We start from the raw sequence: 21,214 nt of genomic DNA on the forward strand, positions 1-21,214 counted from the left end.
CTCTCCTGCCCCGGCGATCCCAAATTCATTCACTCAGCCGGGGCGGGAGGAAAATCCTTTTGACACTGTTCTCGGGCAGCTGCTCCCTCGCTCTCCTGCCCCGGCGATCCCAAATTCATTCACTCAGCTGGGGCGGGAGGAAAATCCTTTTAACAGTCGCTCGAGAACTTCCACGTGGTTCCAGAGCTTTTGCCGCCCGTGCCAGCGCAGCACAGGGGCTGGCTGTGAACTCCGCAAAGGGGGCTGTCTCCTCCCCCCAGCGCCTCCCGATTCCCACGGTACCAAATCATAACATTACATGAACATGATTTACTCACCACCAGTGAGTAAGCGCAGCTGCAACCCCAAAACAAAGACGAAATAAAATGGAGACTCGCGCAGGCGTCCTCAGCTAAGGAGTCCAGCCAATCAGTGAGCTGGTTGGGATGGAAAATTTTCCGTCCCAGCCAGCTCACTGATTGGCTGGAGTCCAGGCCAATTAAATCAGTGAGCGGCAGGCTGGGCTGGCTTAAACTTGTAGGTAGGATAGAACAGAATGATGAGCCAGCCCAGCGAGCTAGCAGCTGATGGGCGGGAGCTGCAAGCGCCAAAAAAAGCGTGCTCTTTAAAAAAGTGTGCGGGACGCTGGAAAATGTATGAAAAAGCGGGGCTGTCCCGCCAAATGCGGGACGTCTGGTCACCTTAGGTATCTTCCAATCCAATTATTTTTGGTCCTCTCTTTTGTTGATGCCAGAACGCTAACATTCAAGAAAAAAATATTTATGATTTTTTCTAAACACAATTTATTAAGAAAGGGGTTAAGCTGATCACACAAAAATTCCAGTGAGCTACCCTTAATATTGTTTACAGAACAACACCTAGTCTCATTATCAGTATGAGAATCAACTCATTAATTAGAGAAGATTCTCATTATGATGAAGCTAGTCCGAAAACATTCTAAATACTCTTTTTATTATATGTAATTATTTATATAACTTGACTGATTTAATATAATCTAGTAAAAACAGCTTGATATGGATTTACAAATAAAACCAGATCACTATCAAACCTCAACATATTTTTATATGCTTGTCAAGTTAAAAGCTAAGTAGACTTCCCTTAGCATCCTTATATTATACCATTATTTGTAATTTGAAATTCCAAATTAGCAACATTTTAGGAATTGAATATATAGAAAATAAGAAATGATTATAATTCACAACCTTCTTTAATATAATTGGTTTCATCTTGTCATCGACATTTTCCACTATATTTGTGATACTGTTAAATGAGAGCATCAGGACTTAGGGCTACATTGACATTCTTTCTTGTCTACCATCAGAGAACTTAGTCACTTTATTTGATACCAACAACTAGTCTCTCGGGAATAGGGCAGCATACAAACTCAATAAAATGACAAAAAAAATAACTAGTAATGATTCTGTCAACAAATTCCATCTTAATACTGGTTTTGAACTGCACACTGATTTATAGTCTAAATTTGGGATTTTCTTAATCCTTTCTTATTGTTGTATTTTGTGTTTTGTACTGGTCTTATCACAATCCAGCATGATTTTTATAATAGTTTTATTAGAGATTACAGTTAAAAGATAAAACACTAATACAAACTAAAAACATGAGTAAAAAATTAGAAAATGCAGAAAAGGAAATGCAAGAGAATAGAACTACAAAAGAAAGAAAAAAGGAAGCATATAAAGACATAACTGCCTCTTCATTACAACAAGCATAAACAATTTTAGTAACTTATCATCTTGTCTTATAATACAAAAAAATGCTCTTATCTCCCCATATCTCATCCCTTAGCTATAAAAAAAATCTTACAACCTCATGATTCATTCTTGGTCAACAAAATTCATGAAACTATACCAGACTTATCTATTTTAACCTTGATCAAATAAACCAAATTTATATTCCTGCCCTGTACTTTTAACAACCTTGTTTTTTAATCACTTCAATGATATCTAGGAGCTAGATTTCTTTTTTTTTTAATTTCTCCCTTTTCAGAAAACCCTTCAAAACTTTAACAGATTTCTTTTTTACAGATCTGTTTTATAAATCCAGTACAGGAAAGTTATCTAAATTACTCTTGTAGTTTGTTATTTCAATTTAATTATTAATTTACTTAATTTAATTAATAAGTAGTACATTAATAATCTTTTAATTAACACATCAATTGGTTTCATTTCTATACCGAGTACATTATTTCCCCCATATTATTGTTGTAGTTTGCCATTTCTAAATCTAAATCCACATTCAAATCAATGTCAGTCTGGTAGAACTGCTTCATCTTCTGTAACATCATTTATATACCATCTATGTATTATGAGACATTCCTGAAATTAACATCTGAGCCCACTGTTCATACATATCCTTGAAAACATCCAATGCTAAAAATATTTTGCTCCATTCTGAATTAAATAACTGATTTTAAATATATTTCTCCTTCAACTATAACCTTTAGTTTCTTCTAGGTACCCATGGGAAGCTGGCAGCACATGAAACCACATCCCCTCTGGTCCACAGAAAACCTCTCTCCACAGAACTGGTTCCAAGTGCTCAAAAGTTTGGGGGCCGCTGCTCGAATGTCCAACTCTTATAGTCCCATCCTATCATATTTTTCCTTAAGGAAGTCAAAGAATAGTAATTTCCTATGGGTGCTGGCAGCTCTGTAGCCTGTTGTGTCGCGCGCATATGCCGAAAGGAAATGACGAGAAGCGGGGGGACGCGGCCGTGACTTTAACCACCCTCTTTAACTGGTGTCTACTTCCCCCCCTGAAACCGCTTTGGCCATTCTCAGACTCAGGGCCTCCTACCCCCCCTCTTTGCACTTTATATTTTTCCGGACCCACGAGGGAGGAGAAAGACTGGGAATTCCCCCTCCTATACCAACACCAGTTCCGGCTCCGAACTGCACGAATCCGCTTGGGCGAAATTTGAGAACTGCGCAATTTTTACTGGGGTGGAGTATGTATGGTGTGAATAGCGAAGAATGAACCCACTTTTAATTTAAATTAATTAATTTTATACTACCATGTTATTGTAACTTTGTACGTTTTAAACGATTACAGTGGGGTATGAATGAGAGAATGGTTGTGTAGTACACATGAGAGGACCAGGAACACAGCCTGGTGCCCCCTCCACTGAGTGCATAAGCAGAAGTGGCAGGGGGCCCAGGCCTACCTCTGGCCCTAGAATGATTGATAGATGTGGCCTGCCAAGAAAAACGGGGGCCATGGGAGAGGGGGGGGGGTCTATGGGGACGGGGGCAGGTCGGAGCATTCCGGTCATGGTTGGGAAGGGCAGGTATGACGGGAGCTACAGGGCTAGCCATTACCGGGGAAGGAGGGCTCGTTACGTTACAGCGATCCCTTGTTCCGGCCCTCTAAGCTCAACTCCAGGACCTGGTGACAAGAGAAGCCAGGGCCCTGGCCTCAGGTTGCTGCTGCTAAATGCCAGGTCTGTGATCCATAAAACTCCCCTTGTCCGGGACTTAATACTTGACGAGGGGGCGGACCTGGCATGTATTACTGAAACCTGGCTGGGACATGAGGGAGGAGTCCCCCTCTCGGAAATGTGCCCAGAAGGGTTTCAGGTGCTCCATCAACCTCGACACCAGAGAAAGGGGTGGGGGAGTGGCAGTTATTATCTGAGGATCATTAGTTCCTCGCAGGATCCGTGCTCCAGAGACTGTGGGGTGTGAGTCTCTGCTCTTGAAGTTGGACCTAGGGGTTCAAGTGGGCTTGTTTTTGACGTACCTACCTCCCAGCTGCGTCTCAATAGCCCTGCCTGCGCTCCTTGAGTCAGTAGCCGGGTTGGCAGTCGAGTTCCCCAGACTAATAGTACTGGGGGACTTCAACCTGTCATCACTGGGTGAACGCTCTGATGGAGCGCAGGAGTTCATGGCTTCCATGACAACCATGGACTTGACCCAGGTAATTCAGGGTCCGACTCATAGAGTGGGACACACACTCGACCTTGTGTTTCTCTTGGGGCAGTGGAGACGTGATCTTGAACTAAGGGGGATAGAGACCTTGCCCTTGTCATGCTCAGATCACTTCCTGCTGAGGCTTGACTTTTGGAAGCTACTCCTCCTCTGCAGGGAGGTGGAGCCAATTAAATGGTTCCGCCCAAGGCGCCTGATGGACCCACGTTGATTTCAGATGGAGCTTGGGGAGATACCTGACTCTCTTGCCCACACTCCGACAGATGCCTTGGTCGCCAGCTGGAATGCAACAGTGACTGGGGCTCTGGATCGGATTGCGCCTTTGTGGCCTCTCCGCAGCAGTGGATCCAGGAGGGCACCTTGGTTCACCGAGGAACTCCGGGAGATGAAGCGCCAAAAGAGATGCCTAGAGCGACGTTGGAGGGCTAGCAACTCCGAATCCGACAGAAAACTATTAAGAGCCTTTATTAAGACTTATTTAGTGGCGATATGGGTGGCAAAATGTGCACATTTTTCCGCTCTTATTGCGTCCGCAGAATCTCACCCAGCTGCCCTGTTTAGGATAACCCGCTCCCTCCTAAAAGGGGAGGATGCGGGGGAACCCTTACAGGGACGGGCTGAGGAGTTTGTTCAGTTTCTGTTGGACAAAATCACTCAGATTTAGACAGACCTAGATTCCAGTTGGACAGTACCAACGGAGGTACCAAGGGAAGGTCTTGCTCAGATTTCCTGGAACGAGTTCCAGCTTGTCACCCCTGAGGAAGTGGACAAGGCCATGGGAGCAATGAGTGCCTCCACCTGTTTGCTAGATCCGTGCCCCTCCTGGCTGGTCTCGACCAGCAGGGAGGTAACACGAGGCTGGCTCCAGAGGATTACTAACTCGTCTTTGAAGGAGGGATCTTTCCCACAATCCTTGAAGGAAGTGGTGGTAAGACCCCTCCTTAAGAAGCCTTCTCTGGACGCAGCTATTCTCAACAACTATCGTCCGGTCTCCAACCTCCCTTTTTTAGGGAAGGTTGTTGAGAAGGTGGTGGCCCTACAACTCCGACGGACCTTGGATGAAGCAGATTATCTGGATCCCTTTCAGTCTGGATTTAGGCCTGGATACTCCACCGAAAGCGCTTTGGTCGCACTGATCGATGATCTCTGGTGGGCCAGGGATGGAGGACACACCTCTATCCTTGTGCTCCTTGACCTCTCAGCGGCCTTCGATACCATCGACCATGGTATCCTGCGACGGCTGGAAGAGGTGGGAATGGGAGGCACCGTTTTATGGTGGTTCTCCTCTTACTTCTCTGAGAGGTCGCGGTCGGTGTTGGTTGGGGGACAAAGGTCGACCCCTAGGCCCCTTAAATATGGGGTGCCACAGGGCTCGGTCTTGTCCCCCCTCTTATTTAACATCTACATGAAGCCACTGGGTGAGATCATTCGTCGGCACGGGATCAAATACCATCAATATGCGGATGATACCCAGTTGTATCTCTCCGCCCCGTGCCAACTCAGTGTAGCGGTGGAAGTGATGTGCCAGTGCCTGGAAGCTGTCAGGGTCTGGATGGAGGTGAACAAACCCGCACTCAATCCTGACAAGACTGAGTGGCTATGGATGTTGCCTCCCAAGGACAGTTTGGTTAGTCCATCCATATGCCTGGGGGGTGAAAATCTGCTCCCCTCAGAGAGGGTCCGCAACTTGGGAGTCCTCCTGGACCCACAGCTGATGCTAGAACATCACCTGTCGGCTAGGGGGACCTTCGCCCAGGTTCGCCTGGTGCACCAGTTGCGGCCCTATCTGGATCAGGAGGCACTTCACACGGTCACTCACGCCCTTGTCACCTCAAGGCTTGACTACTGTAACGTGCTCTACATGGGGCTGCCCCTGAAAAGTGTTCGGAGACTACAATTAGTCCAGAATGCAGCCGCGCGAGCAATATTGGGTGTACTAAGGTACACCCACATCACACCTATCCTCCGCGAGCTGCACTGGCTTCCTATTGGTCTCTGAGCGCAATTCAAGGTACTGGTCATCACCTTTAAAGCCCTACATAGCCTAGGACCCGGATATCTGCGAGACCGTCTTCTGCCACATACCTCCCAATGACCGATAAAATCGCACAGGGTGGGCCTTCTCCAGGTGCCGTCAGCCAGACAATGTTGGCTGGCAACCACCCGGGGGAGGGCCTTCTCTGTAGCCGCTCTGACCTTCTGGAATAAACTGCCCCCAGAGATCCGGACCCTTCCCACTCTCATGGCCTTCCGAAAGGCTATTAAGGCCTGGCTATTCCAGCAGGCCCTGGGCTGTTGACCTCATGACTGAGGTCCAGCCTCGATTAGACTGGGTGTATGTTGTGACTTTTTTTAATCTATGTTTCTGTGTTTTTAACTTTTCTATTTTTAAAATGTATTGTTGTAAGCCGCCTGGAGTCCTTTGGGATTGGGCGGCCTATAAATTCATTAAATGAAATGAAAAATGAAGGATTCTTACAATTAATTTCAAAGCCTTCTTTCAAATCCATCTGGACCTTTAGCCTGATTTTAACTTTTCAAAATCAATACTCTTAATTGCCCTGTTTGCTGTTTATTCTAAAAAAATGTTTTTCTGGATTCTTGAACGTGTACCTAAAAATGCTTTTGCTAAGGAGAAAGGGATTCACCCAATGAATGTGATAAAAGCTTGCTTTCCAAAGGTTAATAGTTTAAAAGCAGTTAAAAAAATTCCAAATGTGATTAAGAAATGAGGTTCCAGAGTACATGTCTTCTTTTTTCAGAGAGATTTTGTGAGCCACAACTGAGCATCTGGCTGCCAATCTCTGCCATAAATGCCGACCCTGCTCCTTCAGGGATATTTAGCTCATGGTGCCCTCACTGGAAGTCACAATCCAGTTTGTGACAGCAAGCAGCACTGTCTGCATAAAAAGGAGGGCCATTTGGCTAATTGAGGAGAATGACTTTTTTCCTTTTTCAAGCTATCAATAAATCATTTAAATCAATATATAAAAAGAAGAGTAGTAAGGAAAATCCTCTCCAAACTCTTTTTTAACAAATATCAAAGCTGTCAGATATCCTGCAAGATTGCAAACACATGTAACTGATTTTGTATTAAGCTCTCCATTTTAATGGTTGTAATTAAGTTCAGAATCTGCCTCTGAAAAAGAAATCAAATCTAGATTTCAAACTAGAGAAGCTGTTAATGTTTTAAACCAATAACTGGTATAAGTAAGAGGCTGCATATTCGCTAATAAGATGAAGCTTAATCTGAACAATGTGTTTACACATAAATTATACATAAATACTGTATGGTCTAGATTCAGCTTTATACCTGGAGGCATAATATAAATCAGTGTTTCCCAAACTTTTGACATATGTGTACCACTTCTATAATTTTCGTAATGCTGAGTACCCCTCATAAAAAACATATGCTTTAATAAAAATCAAAATATATTTATTTTTGACGCCTCACAAGACTGTCTAACCATTAGATAACACTGCAATTCTCCGGCGTTTAAACAGCTCCGTGGTTCAACGTCAACTGTTAATGTTCCCGCATTTTAAAAATGGCCTAACCCGAGCTGCGCGAAGGATGCGCAGAAGTTCCCGCCATAATGAGTTGCGATACGATGTACGATGGCCCCAGTTCCCATGTAAAAACTGCGATACCCGCCTATTTCTTTCCTTGTTCTGTGGATCCCATACAATATCTGTCCAAAATAAGCAATGCTTCTTTCCATTCCTCATCGGTACACAGCTTTACCATTTCGTACCAAACAGGAATCCTAAAATTTTAATCAGTCCAAGAGCTTAAAAAGTATTTTAAAGACATCGCTGGATCTTTATTCTTTACTCTTCTGCCCTTCCGGAAAGAGAAGGCAACCCTCTGCCTTATAACCACGTGTCCCGCTGCTTTGAAAATATGGCTAAATCCTCAGTTTCCGCTCTTCTGCCTCTCCGGTAGGGGGAGAACAACTCCCTCCATCTTGTAACCAAGTGAATTGCTGCTTGTCTTTCCTTCACCTTGTCTTTCCACATTTCCGAGTGAGTCAAGAAGCCCCGCCTTCAGAGTTTTATAATAAAAGTCCCGAGCTTCCGAAACAGAATTGAGACGAAATCTTTGATTCTCGAGTGTAACTGTGATTCCAACTGGAGCTTCCCATTTATACTGTATTTGACGATTTCTAAGCTCTTGGGTTAAAAAAGTATAGTCTCTCCTTGCTTGCAGCATCTGGAGTGGTATTTCTTTAAAGACAAACAAATCTTGCCCATCGATTCGCAGCCTGTTGTTGTAAAACTTTTGGATGATCACATTTCTGGATTCTCTTGTGAAAAAGTATATAATTATGTCTCTTGGAAGCTGTCGTTGTTCTGCTACACACGAATTCTGGCGATAGATTTTTCGAATATTCCAATCAAAATTGAATCCCGGACTTCCCACCGCTTGGCTGAAAGCCTCTACAAACGTCTGTTTCAAGTTCTTTCCTTTCTTTTCGGGCAGTCCTCTGACTCTTATTGCAAACGCCTTTCTGTTATAATTTATCATTATAAGTTGTGTTTGAGTATCTCTAATCTCTTGTTGTAATGCTTGGATGTTGGAAGTCAAATTAGAATTAGCCTCCTCCAAAGTTTCCAGTTTAGTCTCCATTTCTTCGATATAATCTGTCAAAGTAGACATAGCTTCAAACATATCCACCTTTATTTGGGCAATCTTAGTCTGTATTTTGTCGCATAAATCCAGCACAAATTCTTTGATTTCTTGTTTAAAATCATTGAGTATTTGAAAAAGAAGCTCCTGTGTTAAGGAATCTCCAGTAGGGGGTGTAGGAGGCAAGGGCAGCGATTTACTAACAAGTTCTTTAAGCACATGCGGGGGGGAGCGTTTTGCCTGCTTAGACCTGGGAGGCATTATAGATAAAAGCTGAGAATAAACAGATAAACAGTGTCTTCACCTGCTCAGTTCTCAATAAGTTATTTGTAGATTTTGCTTGTTAATGAGTAGCAGTCTCCGGGGAGATAAAGCCGGTTAATTACGTCATCAATCACCAACACAGTAAAAACGCCATTTTGTAGCACGGTTGAACAAAGAAGTTTCAAAGGAAAACGAGGCTGGTGTTTAGATAGTTATAAAAAAAGGAACATCACAGGAGTAAAACCCGCTCGTGTTAGTCTTAAGTTGCTTTAAGCAGTTTATCATTGTCCTGAGGGGGGGATCGCCTGTCTAGGGCTGCAAAAAAAAAGCAGCTGAGAAGAACTGGCTGGAGATAAGAGCTCAGTTACGCTGGATCTTTTCTCCGTTCGCAGCCCAAAAAAAAAAAAGAAAAGGGGCTGTGAACTACGAATAAATCCTAGCACCTGAGCTTCTGCCTGCCCCTTTCTGCCAAAAAGGGGTGATATCTATTGATCTTAATTAGATATACAGACCAGAACTCTGAGAGGAGCTCCGTTGAGCTCCTTCGGCGACAGGCTCCGCCCCCAGGAAGTCTTAGCTTTCCTGTTGACTTTGTATTAGTTGGTAACAACCTCTTTATTTAAGGATACATTACTTTTACAGGGAATGTAAATCTTTTAATGCTTATGATATTTATAATATTAATATATATTCCCAATGGTACACAATAAAGCAGTGTATAAAATAAAATCCATAATCTATCTATCCCAGTGTCTGTGAACTGGCAACAGCTTTACAGTAAAATTATAGATTAAAAGTTTTATAAAACAGTTTGATTTCTGTAAATACCATCAGGGAGAATGCCATTTGGATCTTTGGGGATAGATTAATACACAGGGATGAAACTATAATAAAAAATATTGTCTTTTGTGTCTCTTATCCTAACATTCATAGAAATGCGGGACTACAGCTTTTTACTTATGAAAAGACTAATTAATAGATGTTTCTGGAAATACCATAGTCCCAACCAGAGCTGAGAGAGAGGTAGGTATTTTTAGAAAACAGTAACTCCATTTTGCAGTGATCATTCTTTGGCTTGTTCCTTCTAATTTAGTCTCTCAGAGCCTCCAAATACCAGATTGACTTCCAGAAGATCTCCAGACTAGCTCCAAGTGGAAATGCATACTGAGGAGACTTCAGACCAAATTGGCAGATTTACCTCTTACAAAGGCTTCACATAAATGTTTAAAAACATGAGAGACAGCTGAACCCTATAGCAGGATATATGTTAGCAGCCACCAGACTAATCTCTCCTTTTCCTCAGCTACTGAATGAGATTTTCCATTCCAGAAGGAGTGAAAACACCATAACCCAATGCCATCAAATTTCAAGGAGCCCATACAAATATGATAATTAATGGAAATAAAGGCTACTGACCGGAAAGACCAGGAAGAACCAGTCCCCAATCAAGTCTTAATTAAAGTTTTCAACTACAACAATTATCCAGTTTGTCTGAAACAAACTGACAGTGAGCCAGAGAAACTATTTCTTCTAACTGTAATCTCACCACTTTCTCAACAATATTTCCTAAAAAGGGAAAGTTAAGACTTCGTGAAACTGGTCCAAAATAGCTGGAACCACAAAAAATCTATTCAAGAGGAAGAAATGTTTTTGATTGTTACTTAAGATGTTATTTTCAAGACAACCAACATTACTCCTTCCCTTTGTGAAACATTGACTCTCTCTCAGATCCAGCTGATCATGCCCAGCCAGATTCCTGAAGGAGTCAGCTGGGGTAAGGATGCAGTTTACAAGGGGCTAATAATACAATATAATTTTATATCCACTTTCTCAGAGCTAACAAACTAAAATTATTCTCAGATAATTTCTAAGAACCCCAAGTAACCAACTGTACTAGTCTACTGCTATTGCTAGTAAAATGTTAGACAAATGTAGCCTAATGTTAGTGAAATGAGAGTCTTCTTGCCCTCATTCCTTGTAAGAGGGGATAGGGCCATTGAAGCACAGTTGCAATAAGAATAGAAAATTGAATGGTTTGCTGCCCATATTGCCATGGTGTAGACTCAAGTCTGAGCTCTTTTTATGTTTTGTGAAATTTACTTTAGGTCTTTCTCTTCCATTTCTCTATATGTCTCTGTGATTGTTTTGTTCCTTGGAAATCCTTCATAAACCAAAAAGCAAACAAGGGTTTAAAAACCAATCCCTGGTCACCTCTCTGTTCTAAAGTAGTCCTCTGACTACATATTCAGAGGAATTAATTCCAGATTGTAGGGAAAATCCTCAATGACTCATAAGAATTGATCTGGATCAATGAGGCATTGGGGTCAACTATCTTAAGCAAGTCCTTCCACTCTATGGAGGCTGGCAATGTTGGCATCTCATCTGAATATTGGCTTGAATTAGATTTAATTAAATATAAATGTATAGAGATATATAAAATAAAAATATCTATGTATATAAATATAAAAATATAAATATAGTATACATAGTGTTCTGCATGGAGCTGATCTTGAAGAGTATTTGGAATTTTCAATTGGTGAAAAACGTGGCTGCATGGGTAATAAATGGTACTGGCATGGCACATGAAACACCACTACTCCGTGAGCTGCAATGGCTGTCAGTCTGTTTCTGAGTGCAATTCAAGATGCAATTCATGGCTTGAGACCAAGTTACCTGAGGAACAGTCTTTTTCCAAGAGTTTCTACTCATCCAACTTGATCCAACATATTGGGCATGCTGCAGGTTCCATCACCCAGAGTGTCAACTGTTGGGAACTAGAAGACAGGGTTTTAGCCCCTGCCCTATGGAACATTCTCCCTTTGGAGATTACAATGATTAGAATCCTGTTGGCTTTTTGCAAAGCTTTAAAAACTTGGCAATGTGTCCAGGTCTGGGGCTCTGAATCTATTAAGGCCTCTGCTAGTTGGTTTTACTATTAGCTGAATAATCGCCACAATTGCTCTTTATAGTTATTTTTTGGGGGGGATGTTTTTATTGTTTTAGAATTTTAGAATTGTAAGCCACCCAGAGTCACTTGGTTGAGTTGAGCAATTACAGAAATTGGATGGATGGATAAATAAATAAATAAATAAAAATAGTAACATCGTAACCTGAGAGTTTTCTTCTAAACTGATATTCGTATCTCCAGAACTGTCAAATGCACTTTCATCACTTTCAGTGACACAAGGAAGGCTGGATGCTGGAAGATTTCCCTTTTTAAAAGTGGATGGTGGAAAGTGGCTAAAGAGATACAAATAAACATTTGTCTTAAAAATAAAAGCAAGCTAAATCCTCATCTTCTTGTTTTGAACATTTTTATCTCCCTAATTTTGATACATGGACTAAAATATCGCTCTCACCATTTCCAGATATCCTGAAATGTTGATTTCTCTATTAAATGGTTGCCTTGGAATATAAATGTAATAAATAAATATTTATGTATGCATCCATTTTCCCCTGGAAATTGATATCAAATTCTAGTCTTCACGCATATACCCAAATTTTCTTCTGTTGCAGCAACTCTATACTTGTTAATTCCCCCCCCCCCAATTCCCTTAGTTCCTCACGTTAAACCAACCAGTTAATAGGAATTGCTATACATCTGGCAAGACCAATATCCCACAATCAATCAAATGACTTTGATTCCAGGTCTATAAACAAGGATGGTTTGAAGTGATTTTTCTATTTATATATTATCTGGACCATTGTACATAAAGTATAACTGAAGAGTGTAGCACATAATATTAAAAGTCCTTCAAATATTAAAACACCCTGAATACAATTAACTGCAGAAATAATGTTCTATTGTGCTTCAAAAATATCTCTCAAGCTCTTAACGTAATGTCAATCCAGGGGAAGATTTGATATACTGTATATCATGGTATATTTCTTTCCTTTGAAGATGTCTTATTGAAAATTGATTATTTGTCAACTCTCAGCAATCACATAGATTGACCTTTTTAGGGTGGTATGTCCTGAACCTGGCCCTTCGGGTTTTTTAGAGCTTAACTGAGTCCATCCTGGTGATCAGATTTCCCAGCATTAGAGCCTTCTCTTGACAGCTAGATATTTGCATAATACTATAATTTGAACTTGATCATTTGTATATCAAATGAGAACTCTGGATTGATTTGTTTTATGATCCATTTGTTTTCTTGGCTTCCCATGGCATTCTCAAAAGTTTTCAGTGCCAACATTTAAAAGTATCAATATTCTTTGAATCCTGTTAACACAGGGAAAACAACTGCCTGATTAGTAGAGGTAGTACTCGACATGACCACAATTGACCTCAAAACATGTGGTGCTAAGTGAGACAGTTGTTAATTGAATTTTGCTCCATTTTATGCCTTTTCTTGCCACAATTGTTAAGTGAAGCACTGCAGTTGTTAAGTAAATAAAATGGTTGTTAAATGAATCTGGTAACTTTGCTTGTTAGAAGGTTGCAAAAGGTGATCACCAGATCCCAGGACATCATAAATATGAGTCAGTTGCCAAGCATGTGAATTTTGATCACATGACCATGGGAATGCTGCAATGTTCATAAGTGTGAAAAAGTCACAAGTCATTTTTCTGTGCTGTTGTAACTATGAATAGTCACTAAATGAACTGTTGTAAATCAATCCTTGTTGTAAATCAAGGATTGCCTGTACTTGATCTTTGTTGGGAGCAAGATGCTGCCTCTGTAAACAGCTTAGACTGCTGTAAAGCATTATAAAGTGGTATATAATCTAAATGCTATACATACATACATACATACATACATACATACATACATACATACATACATATCACAGCATCTGGCTATCTGTTCCAAGGACTTCATTGCTATCCTACTAAGTGCTAGTATGTAGCATATTTCTTCACAGATGGCTTCTTTACCATTGACAGTTGATTCTAAAAGGCAGAAGCTATCCACCATTTCAATATTTATGCCAATTCTACCCTGTTTTCGCCAAAATAAGGCCTCTCTGGATAATAAGCCCAATCAGGCTTTTGAGCACATGCGCTAAAATAAGCCCTCTCCCAAAAATAAGCCCTCTCTGAAAATAACTGGGTTGTGTAGTCAAAATAAAATTCTTTCTCATGAGAACCAAGGATGTTCTCACACCTGGCTGGGGGAAGGAGGTGTGATGTCACCAGACTAGCGGACACTGCATTGATTGGGCCATGTGACTGACTGTTTAGGCTTGGAGGAAAAACTTTTACTTTTAATTAGGTGAAAACCAAGGGGTTTTCACCAGATATGTGCCAATTTGATCTTTCCAAATAAAGCTATTCTTTGAGGAATCCACCTGCCTCAGATTCTTGCTTGCGACGGATTACTTGGAACCCAGACATATTTCAGGCTAACTTTATCCACAGCTTGGAGTTCAGTCCTGATGGCTCAAAGTTGACTCAGCCTTCCATCCTTCTGAGGTCAGTAAAATGAGAACCCAGATTGTTGGGGACAATATCCTGACATTATAAACTGCCAGAGAATGCACTAAAGTACTATGGAGTGGTAGATAAGTCTATTGCTATTGCTAAAAAATGAAAAATTATCAATATGTAACAGAAATGGAAAAGTTCCACATATAGGAATGGCTATAATAGCATACCAACAGCATTATGTTGCTATACTGAAATAATACTAAAACATTCAAGCATATTTCAGTATTTTGGAAATCTAGAATATGTTGCATTTCTACATAAGATTTTTGAAATTTAACTATTACAATAATGTTTACATTTTTATAAGAATAAAATTACCCTGAAACAGACCTTTTTCATTTCTGTAGATTATCCCCATGCTTCTCAGGGGTTAACTATAATTAAAATAATTTTAATTATACTTTTTGCCACTACACAATACTGAATTATACTCAGTGAAGCCCACTGATTGATCTACTTACGTGTCTCTTGGTATAGGTATAGCAGGAACTCTGAAGTTCAGAAAAGGACTAGCAAGCTCAATAAATTGTTCAGGTTTTTTAATTACAATTTCTGAAAAGAAACAACAGTGAAATGCAAGAAATAAGCATCCTCTACAAAGACAACAGACTCAAACTTGTTCTCTGAAAGATCAATACATTTATAATATTAGGGTGGCCATTTCTATTTCATCCAAGGAGTAAAAATATATTTGCCAAACTAGAAAATAGATTTTCATAAATCTGCATACACTAACTTTATATATAGACATACTGTATAAGAAATAGTTTCTTTAAAGTCAATACAACATATAATTAGCATCCTGCAAAATATTGTAACATATCTTCAGTCTATTCTTCAGGTTTAGTCTTTTGATGGGTAATTTCAAGACTCTTTACTGTAGACATTTACTACATGACTGTTATCTTTAAACTTTATTTGCAGTGGATAACCCTTCAAACAGTCACAAAGTGAAATATTGTAAACTGAGGACTACCTATATATTATGGGACTAGTGAAGTTAGAGCAGGCTGTGTAAACTTACAGATTCAAAAGGAAAGTTGTTACATAAGGACATACATTTCTGCATAAAATTTACAGATTCAAGTCAAAGTTCATAAACTGTTTGTATGGTTGAAGCTTTCTTACAGCACCACTTGAACAGGCTAATCTGTATATAATCATCCAATCCTCAAAATCCATTTTTCATGGTGGAAAGACTTCAGACAGAAAAGGGAATTATTCACCTGTCCACTCATTTTAGGAAACCCATTCCATTAACTGGAGCACCTAACTGAATCATGACTGATTCCAGTTGATAATGCAGTAATTCTGAACTAAATGCAGTTTTTAAACTGCTTTCAAGGACAATGTAGGCGAATTAGAATATTTGTAAAAATCCCATTAGATTTTTCCCATCACAGCTTTTAGGATAATACATTTATTATTATTTGAGGTCTATTATTTTTTCTTGCTCTGTACATTACCTAATATACACACATGAAATATATTTCAAATAAATTTACTATGCAAATCACACATATGGGGACAATCATGCAAAGTCAAATGCTTCTCATTTTTGAATGCTTATGTATCATATCAGTACTGTTCTTGTGAACAATGTTGTAATCTTCAACATAATTTATCCCGTTGCAAAGAGTGGAATAAGAATGGCAATGGGGGCGGGGCCTGAGGAGGTTGTTGTTTTTAACAGCTCCGGATTCTTGGCTGCATTAAACTATCTAAACAGTATCCATCAAGTGTTTGGCAGTTTGATTACCTCTTCTCCGGGCCAAGGAGAAGAAGGCAAGCAAGCTATGTTTGGGCAGCGCTCCAATTAACCCCACCAGAACATAAATCTGGGATGGGAAGTGGGAGCCGCCCAGGAAACATAGTGATTTCTCCGCGTCAAGGACCTCTTCTGCCTTTTTTGCAGAACGAAGGCACACGTCCACCCTCAGCTCAAAGACTGATGTATTACTGATTTCAAAGCAGGCAGAACTAATACTGGTGAACTTCTAATTGTATGTAAAAATCTTTAACTCCATTTTTTTAAAGAATTCCTTCTGACAATTTACTTGCTAGAAATACACAGAAAATGGCGCCGAATAGCTCTGTAGGAGGGGTCAGGCTCTGACGACAATTTCTACGGAGCTCAGAACATTTAAAGATCACTAAAAGAGAAGTGATTTATTACCAAACTAAATAGTAATTGCTGGATAAGCGGCTTGCCTGGATTTACTAATTGGGTGGAGAAGATTAAATCTGTAATGGTTTCTAAGCAGCAAAAATCCCCCCCCCCAATGCGTCTAAAAGCGCTGGAAATTCGCCTGCTCCTGGAACTAAATTACAGTCACTACTCCCCCCCTACCCCTGCAGGGGAGCCTTTGACCCGAGAAATTTTGCAAAAAGAATTAAGTGTGGCCTTAGCCGAGGCTTTAAAAATCATGCAGCTGCGATGGAAATTAAAATAAAGGAAGAGATATCTGCTGCTCATAAAGAATTGTCAGAAGAGCTAATGGATTCGGTTCAGACTCGGAACTAGCAAATTAGAGATGATATTCAAGGCTTTTAAGTGCCTATCGGGTTATGTCTCAGGAATTGAAGATAGATTAGAAGATCTTAGTGATTCTAATATTAATCTGGTAACGAAAATGGATGTGGTTCAACAAAAGGTTGGCGATGCAGAAAATGAAATTATAATGTTGCAGTATAGACAGATGGAATTTGCCTTAAGGATAAGAGGCCTCTAAGAGAAAAATCAAGAAAATCTGAAGCAGATCTTCTCAGAAGCCTTTGATCAATTGATGGGAAGGCCAGGAGGGAATTTTGAATGGCAAATTGACAAGATATATCATGTTAACTCTTGGCTTGCCAGACAAAAGCAACTCCCAAGAGACATTGTGGTGTATTTTGCTACGAGAGATATGAGGAATTTGATATTTGAGAGTTGCGCATGTGCGAGACTGGAAGATGGCGCCCAGGCGTTTTGCTCCAGTCTAACGAGGCGAGCAAACGCTGAAAACAACCTAAAAAACTGAACAAATTGGTGCCCGAAGACGGTCCCGGGGATGTCCGGAATTCAGAGGACCCGAGGAGCCCAGACCTTTGTGGGGGTCGCCGCTTTTGGGCGACCCCGGACGGCACAACTTCGGAGGTCTGTGTGCGAGCTGCCCGCGTCATTCGGCAGTGGGGGGGGGGCGGCGCCGCGTCGGCGTTTTTCGGCCTAGATGATTCCATCCTGCTTACCGAGCCGCCTACTTGGGGTCTTGTGGGACTGTTATCACCCCGGAGGGAGAGAGAACCTACTGAACCAGCCCAGACCTCTGCGGGGGCCGCCGTTTTTGGGCGCCCCAGGACTGTACAACTTTGGGGGTTTGTGTGCCGCGAGCTGCCTGTACTATCTGGCGGTGGAAGAGGCGGCACCACATTGGCTGCAACGGTGGTGTTCTTTGGCGTTTTTACCCGGCTTATTGAATTGCCTCATTGGGGCTCCGTAATACCATCATTATTCCGGAGGGAGAAGGAACGAATCGGAGCAGTGTGGGGACTGAGCAGATTGGAAGGGCGATTGTTCCCGATGCTGCACTGGCCCCTCCGGATGGCCCCTTTTTCCATCCAACCTCATTTCCCTCCCGGCATTCCCTCCTTCCTCCTTCGTCCCTGGACACAGTTTACTTCTTGCCCCCCCTTGTCGTGGTGAGGCCCTTCCTTGTGTTCTCCACTTACCATCTGACGCCCCTTTACTGCGGCACTCCTATTTCTGGCCACCTTTGGTTGGGGTTTTTGGACATTCAGACCTACTAGCTCAGTTCCATCTGTCTTTAGACCTGCTGGCTCAGTTCCATCTGGCTCCAGACCTGTTAGCTCAGTTACATCTGGCTTTGAATACCATCAACATTATTATCTGCCACTACTCTTGGGGCTTTATTTGGGACAGCACCTGTAGAAGAAAGCCCCCTGCCTCTCCCAACTGTTCCGGACTCTTTGGACTTATTCGAACCTGTAGAAGAGGGGGACACAAACTACGCCCCTGTATACCTTCTTTGGACTATAACTGGACACTAATTACTGTAATTATTTTAACCATCCTGATCACTGAGAGCCATCTGGCTCTGCCTGGACTCGCACCCTAACAACTGCGCAAGTTATCTTTTTTTCTTCCTTTTTCTACTCCTTTTTTTCTTACTTTGTATGGGATATGCTAGGGGTATGTGTGTAATTGAATGAATGATCCCACTTTTATCATTATTATTGTTGTAATTTTTGTGTTTTTAATTGCCACGTGGGGATTGCCTGAGTGAGTGAATGAGTATGTATGATTCGGAGGACCTGCCAAGGAATGCGGGGGGCACTGAGGTGGTTGGGGGGACCAGGGACACGGGAGAGGGCCGGAGCATTACGGTCGTAACAGGGAGGGGCAGATATGGCGGGGACTTTAGGGCTGGCCATTACCGGGGAAGGAGGGTTCGCTACGTTACAGAGATCCCTCCTTCCGGCCCTATGAGTCCCACTCCGAGGCCAGATGGCGCGAGTAATCAGGACCCTGGTCTCAGGCTGTTGTCGCTAAATGCCAGGTCTGTTGTTCACAAGGCTCCCCTCGTCCGGGACTTAATTTTAGACGAGAGGGCAGACCTGGCATGTATTACTGAAACCTGGCTGGGCCCGGAGGGAGGAGTCCTCCTCGTAGAGATGTGCCCAGAAGGATTTCAGGTGCTGCATCAGCCGAGAGCCCAGAGAAGGGGTGGGGGTGTGGCCATCGTTATCCGAGAGTCGTTAGTACCTCGTAGGATCCCTGCTCCGGAGCTTGTCGGGTGTGAGTCTCTGCTGGTAAAGTTGGACCTCAAGGGTCAAGTGGGTTTGCTGTTAACGTACCTGCCTCCCAACAGCGTTGCAGCAGCCCTCCCCTCGCTCCTCGAGTCGGTAGCCGAGCTAGCAATTGAGTTCCCCAGACTTATGGTCTTGGGGGACTTCAATCTGCCTTCGCTTGGTGAACACTCTGATGGGGCGCAGGAGTTCATGGCTTCCATGACGGCCATGGGCTTGACCCAGGTAATCCGGGGCCCAACCCACTCAGTGGGTCACATGCTCGACCTCGTATTTCTCTCGGAGCAGTGGACTTGTGATCTTGGTCGACTTTCGGAGACCAAACCCCCACTGTAGGGAGGAGGAACCGACCAAGTGGTTCCGCCCCAGGTGACGTATGGAGCCTTTGAGGTTCCAGACGGAGCTTGGGGTTATCCCTGATACTCTCGCCCACAGTCCGGTGGAGACTCTGGTTGCTGCCTGGCACTCGGCAGCATCGGAGACCCTTGACCGGATTGCGCCACTACGGCCCCTCCGAGGGGGTGGATCCCGGAGGCCTCCTTGGTTCACCGAGGAGCTCCGGGAGATGAAGCGCCGGAGGAGACGCCTAGAGCACCTATGGAGGTCCGATAAATCCGAATCGAACCGAGCACTCCTAACAACCAGCACCAAGGAGTACATCAGGGCACTTAGGGCAGCAAAAAGATCTCATATTGCCACCTTGGTTGCGTCCGCTGAGTCCCACCCAGCCGCCCTGTTTAGGATAACCCGCTCCCTCCTAAATAGGAGGGATACGGGGGAACCCTTGCAGGGTAGAGCTGAGGATTATGCCCAATTCTTAGCGGACAAAATTGCTCGGTTTCGGTCGGATTTGGACTCCATCCCTGCAGTTCCAGCCGAGGCACAAGAGGATGAATTGGTAGACCACCTCTGGGTCGAGTTTCAGGATGTTGCCCCTGGGGATGTGGACAAGGCCATGAGAGCTGTGAGTGCCTCCACCTGTGTGCGGGACCCGTGTCCCTCATGGCTGGTTGCCAACAGCAGTGAGGTGACACGAGGCTGGATCCAGGCGGTTGTCACCGCCTCTCTTCGCGAGGGGCACTTCCCCGCCACACTTAAAGCGGCGGTGGTGAGACCCCTCCTGAAGAAGCCATCTTTGGATCCAGCTGTCCTTAACAACTACCATCCAGTCTCCAACCTCCCCTTTGTGGGGAAGGTTGTCGAGAAGGTGGTGGCCTTCCAGCTTCAACGATCCTTGGAGGAAGCAAGTTATCTCGACCCCTTCCAGTCGGGCTTCAGACCCGGTTACAGCACAGAAACCGCTTTGGTCGCATTGACCGATGATCTCTGGAGAGCCAGAGACGGAGGCCATGCCTCCATCCTGGTTCTCCTTGACCTCTCGGCGGCTTTCAATACCATCGACCATGGTATCCTTCTGCGACGACTGCGGGAGGTGGGGGTGGGAGGCACTGTTTTGCAGTGGTTCTCCTCCTACCTCTTGGACAGGTCGCAGTCGGTGTTAGTGGGGGGGCAGAGATCGACCCCTAGGCCCCTAACATATGGGGTGCCGCAGGGTTTGGTCTTATCCCCCCTACTATTTAATATCTACATGAAACCGCTGGGTGAGATCATTCGGAGGCACGGGATAAGATACCATCAATACGCGGACGATACTCAGTTGTATCTGTCCGCCCCGTGCCAACTCAATGAAGCGGTGGACATGATGAACCGGGGTCTCGAGGCCATTATGGACTGGATGAGGGCTAACAAGCTTGTACTCAACCCGGAGAAGACCGAGTGGCTGTTGTGTTTCCCTCCCAATAATTCGATCAGTGTTCCATTGCTCAGGCTGGGGGGTCAAATTTTATACCCCTCAGAGAGGGTTCGCAACTTGGGAGTCCTCCTGGATCCACAGCTGACTTTCGACCACCATCTGACGGCTGTGACCAGGGGGGCATTTGCCCAGGTTCGCCTGGTACGCCAGTTGCGACCCTACCTGAACCGGGAGGCCCTCACAACAGTCACTCGGGCCCTTGTGACCTCTAGGCTGGAATACTGCAATGTGCTCTACATGGGGCTGCCCTTGAAGAGCATCCGGCGACTTCAGCTAGTCCAGAACGCGGCCGCGCGAGTGATAGTGGGTGCACCTCGGTTCGCCCACA

At 43.4% G+C, this 21,214-nt stretch overlaps 1 protein-coding gene across 2 annotated transcripts in view; it reads right to left on the reverse strand.

Moving 5' to 3' along the window:
- Nucleotides 1-21,214, reverse strand: part of ADGB (androglobin) — a 177,463-nt gene that overhangs the window by 129,327 nt on the left and 26,922 nt on the right. For both annotated transcript variants that reach the window (XM_087718320.1, XM_087718319.1), the window contains exons 12-13: nucleotides 14,729-14,819; nucleotides 11,948-12,077 (exon numbers count right to left, since the gene is read on the reverse strand). In XM_087718320.1, the coding sequence (XP_087574446.1) occupies nucleotides 11,948-12,077; nucleotides 14,729-14,819 (221 nt within the window). The remainder of the gene's footprint in view (nucleotides 1-11,947; nucleotides 12,078-14,728; nucleotides 14,820-21,214) is intronic.

Source organism: Thamnophis sirtalis, unplaced genomic scaffold (genome assembly GCF_051295495.1).
Source record: "Thamnophis sirtalis isolate CommonGarterSnake01/CBP01778 unplaced genomic scaffold, rThaSir2_p1.2 scaffold_6, whole genome shotgun sequence".
In the NCBI taxonomy this organism is placed as follows: Eukaryota; Metazoa; Chordata; class Lepidosauria; order Squamata; family Natricidae; genus Thamnophis; species Thamnophis sirtalis.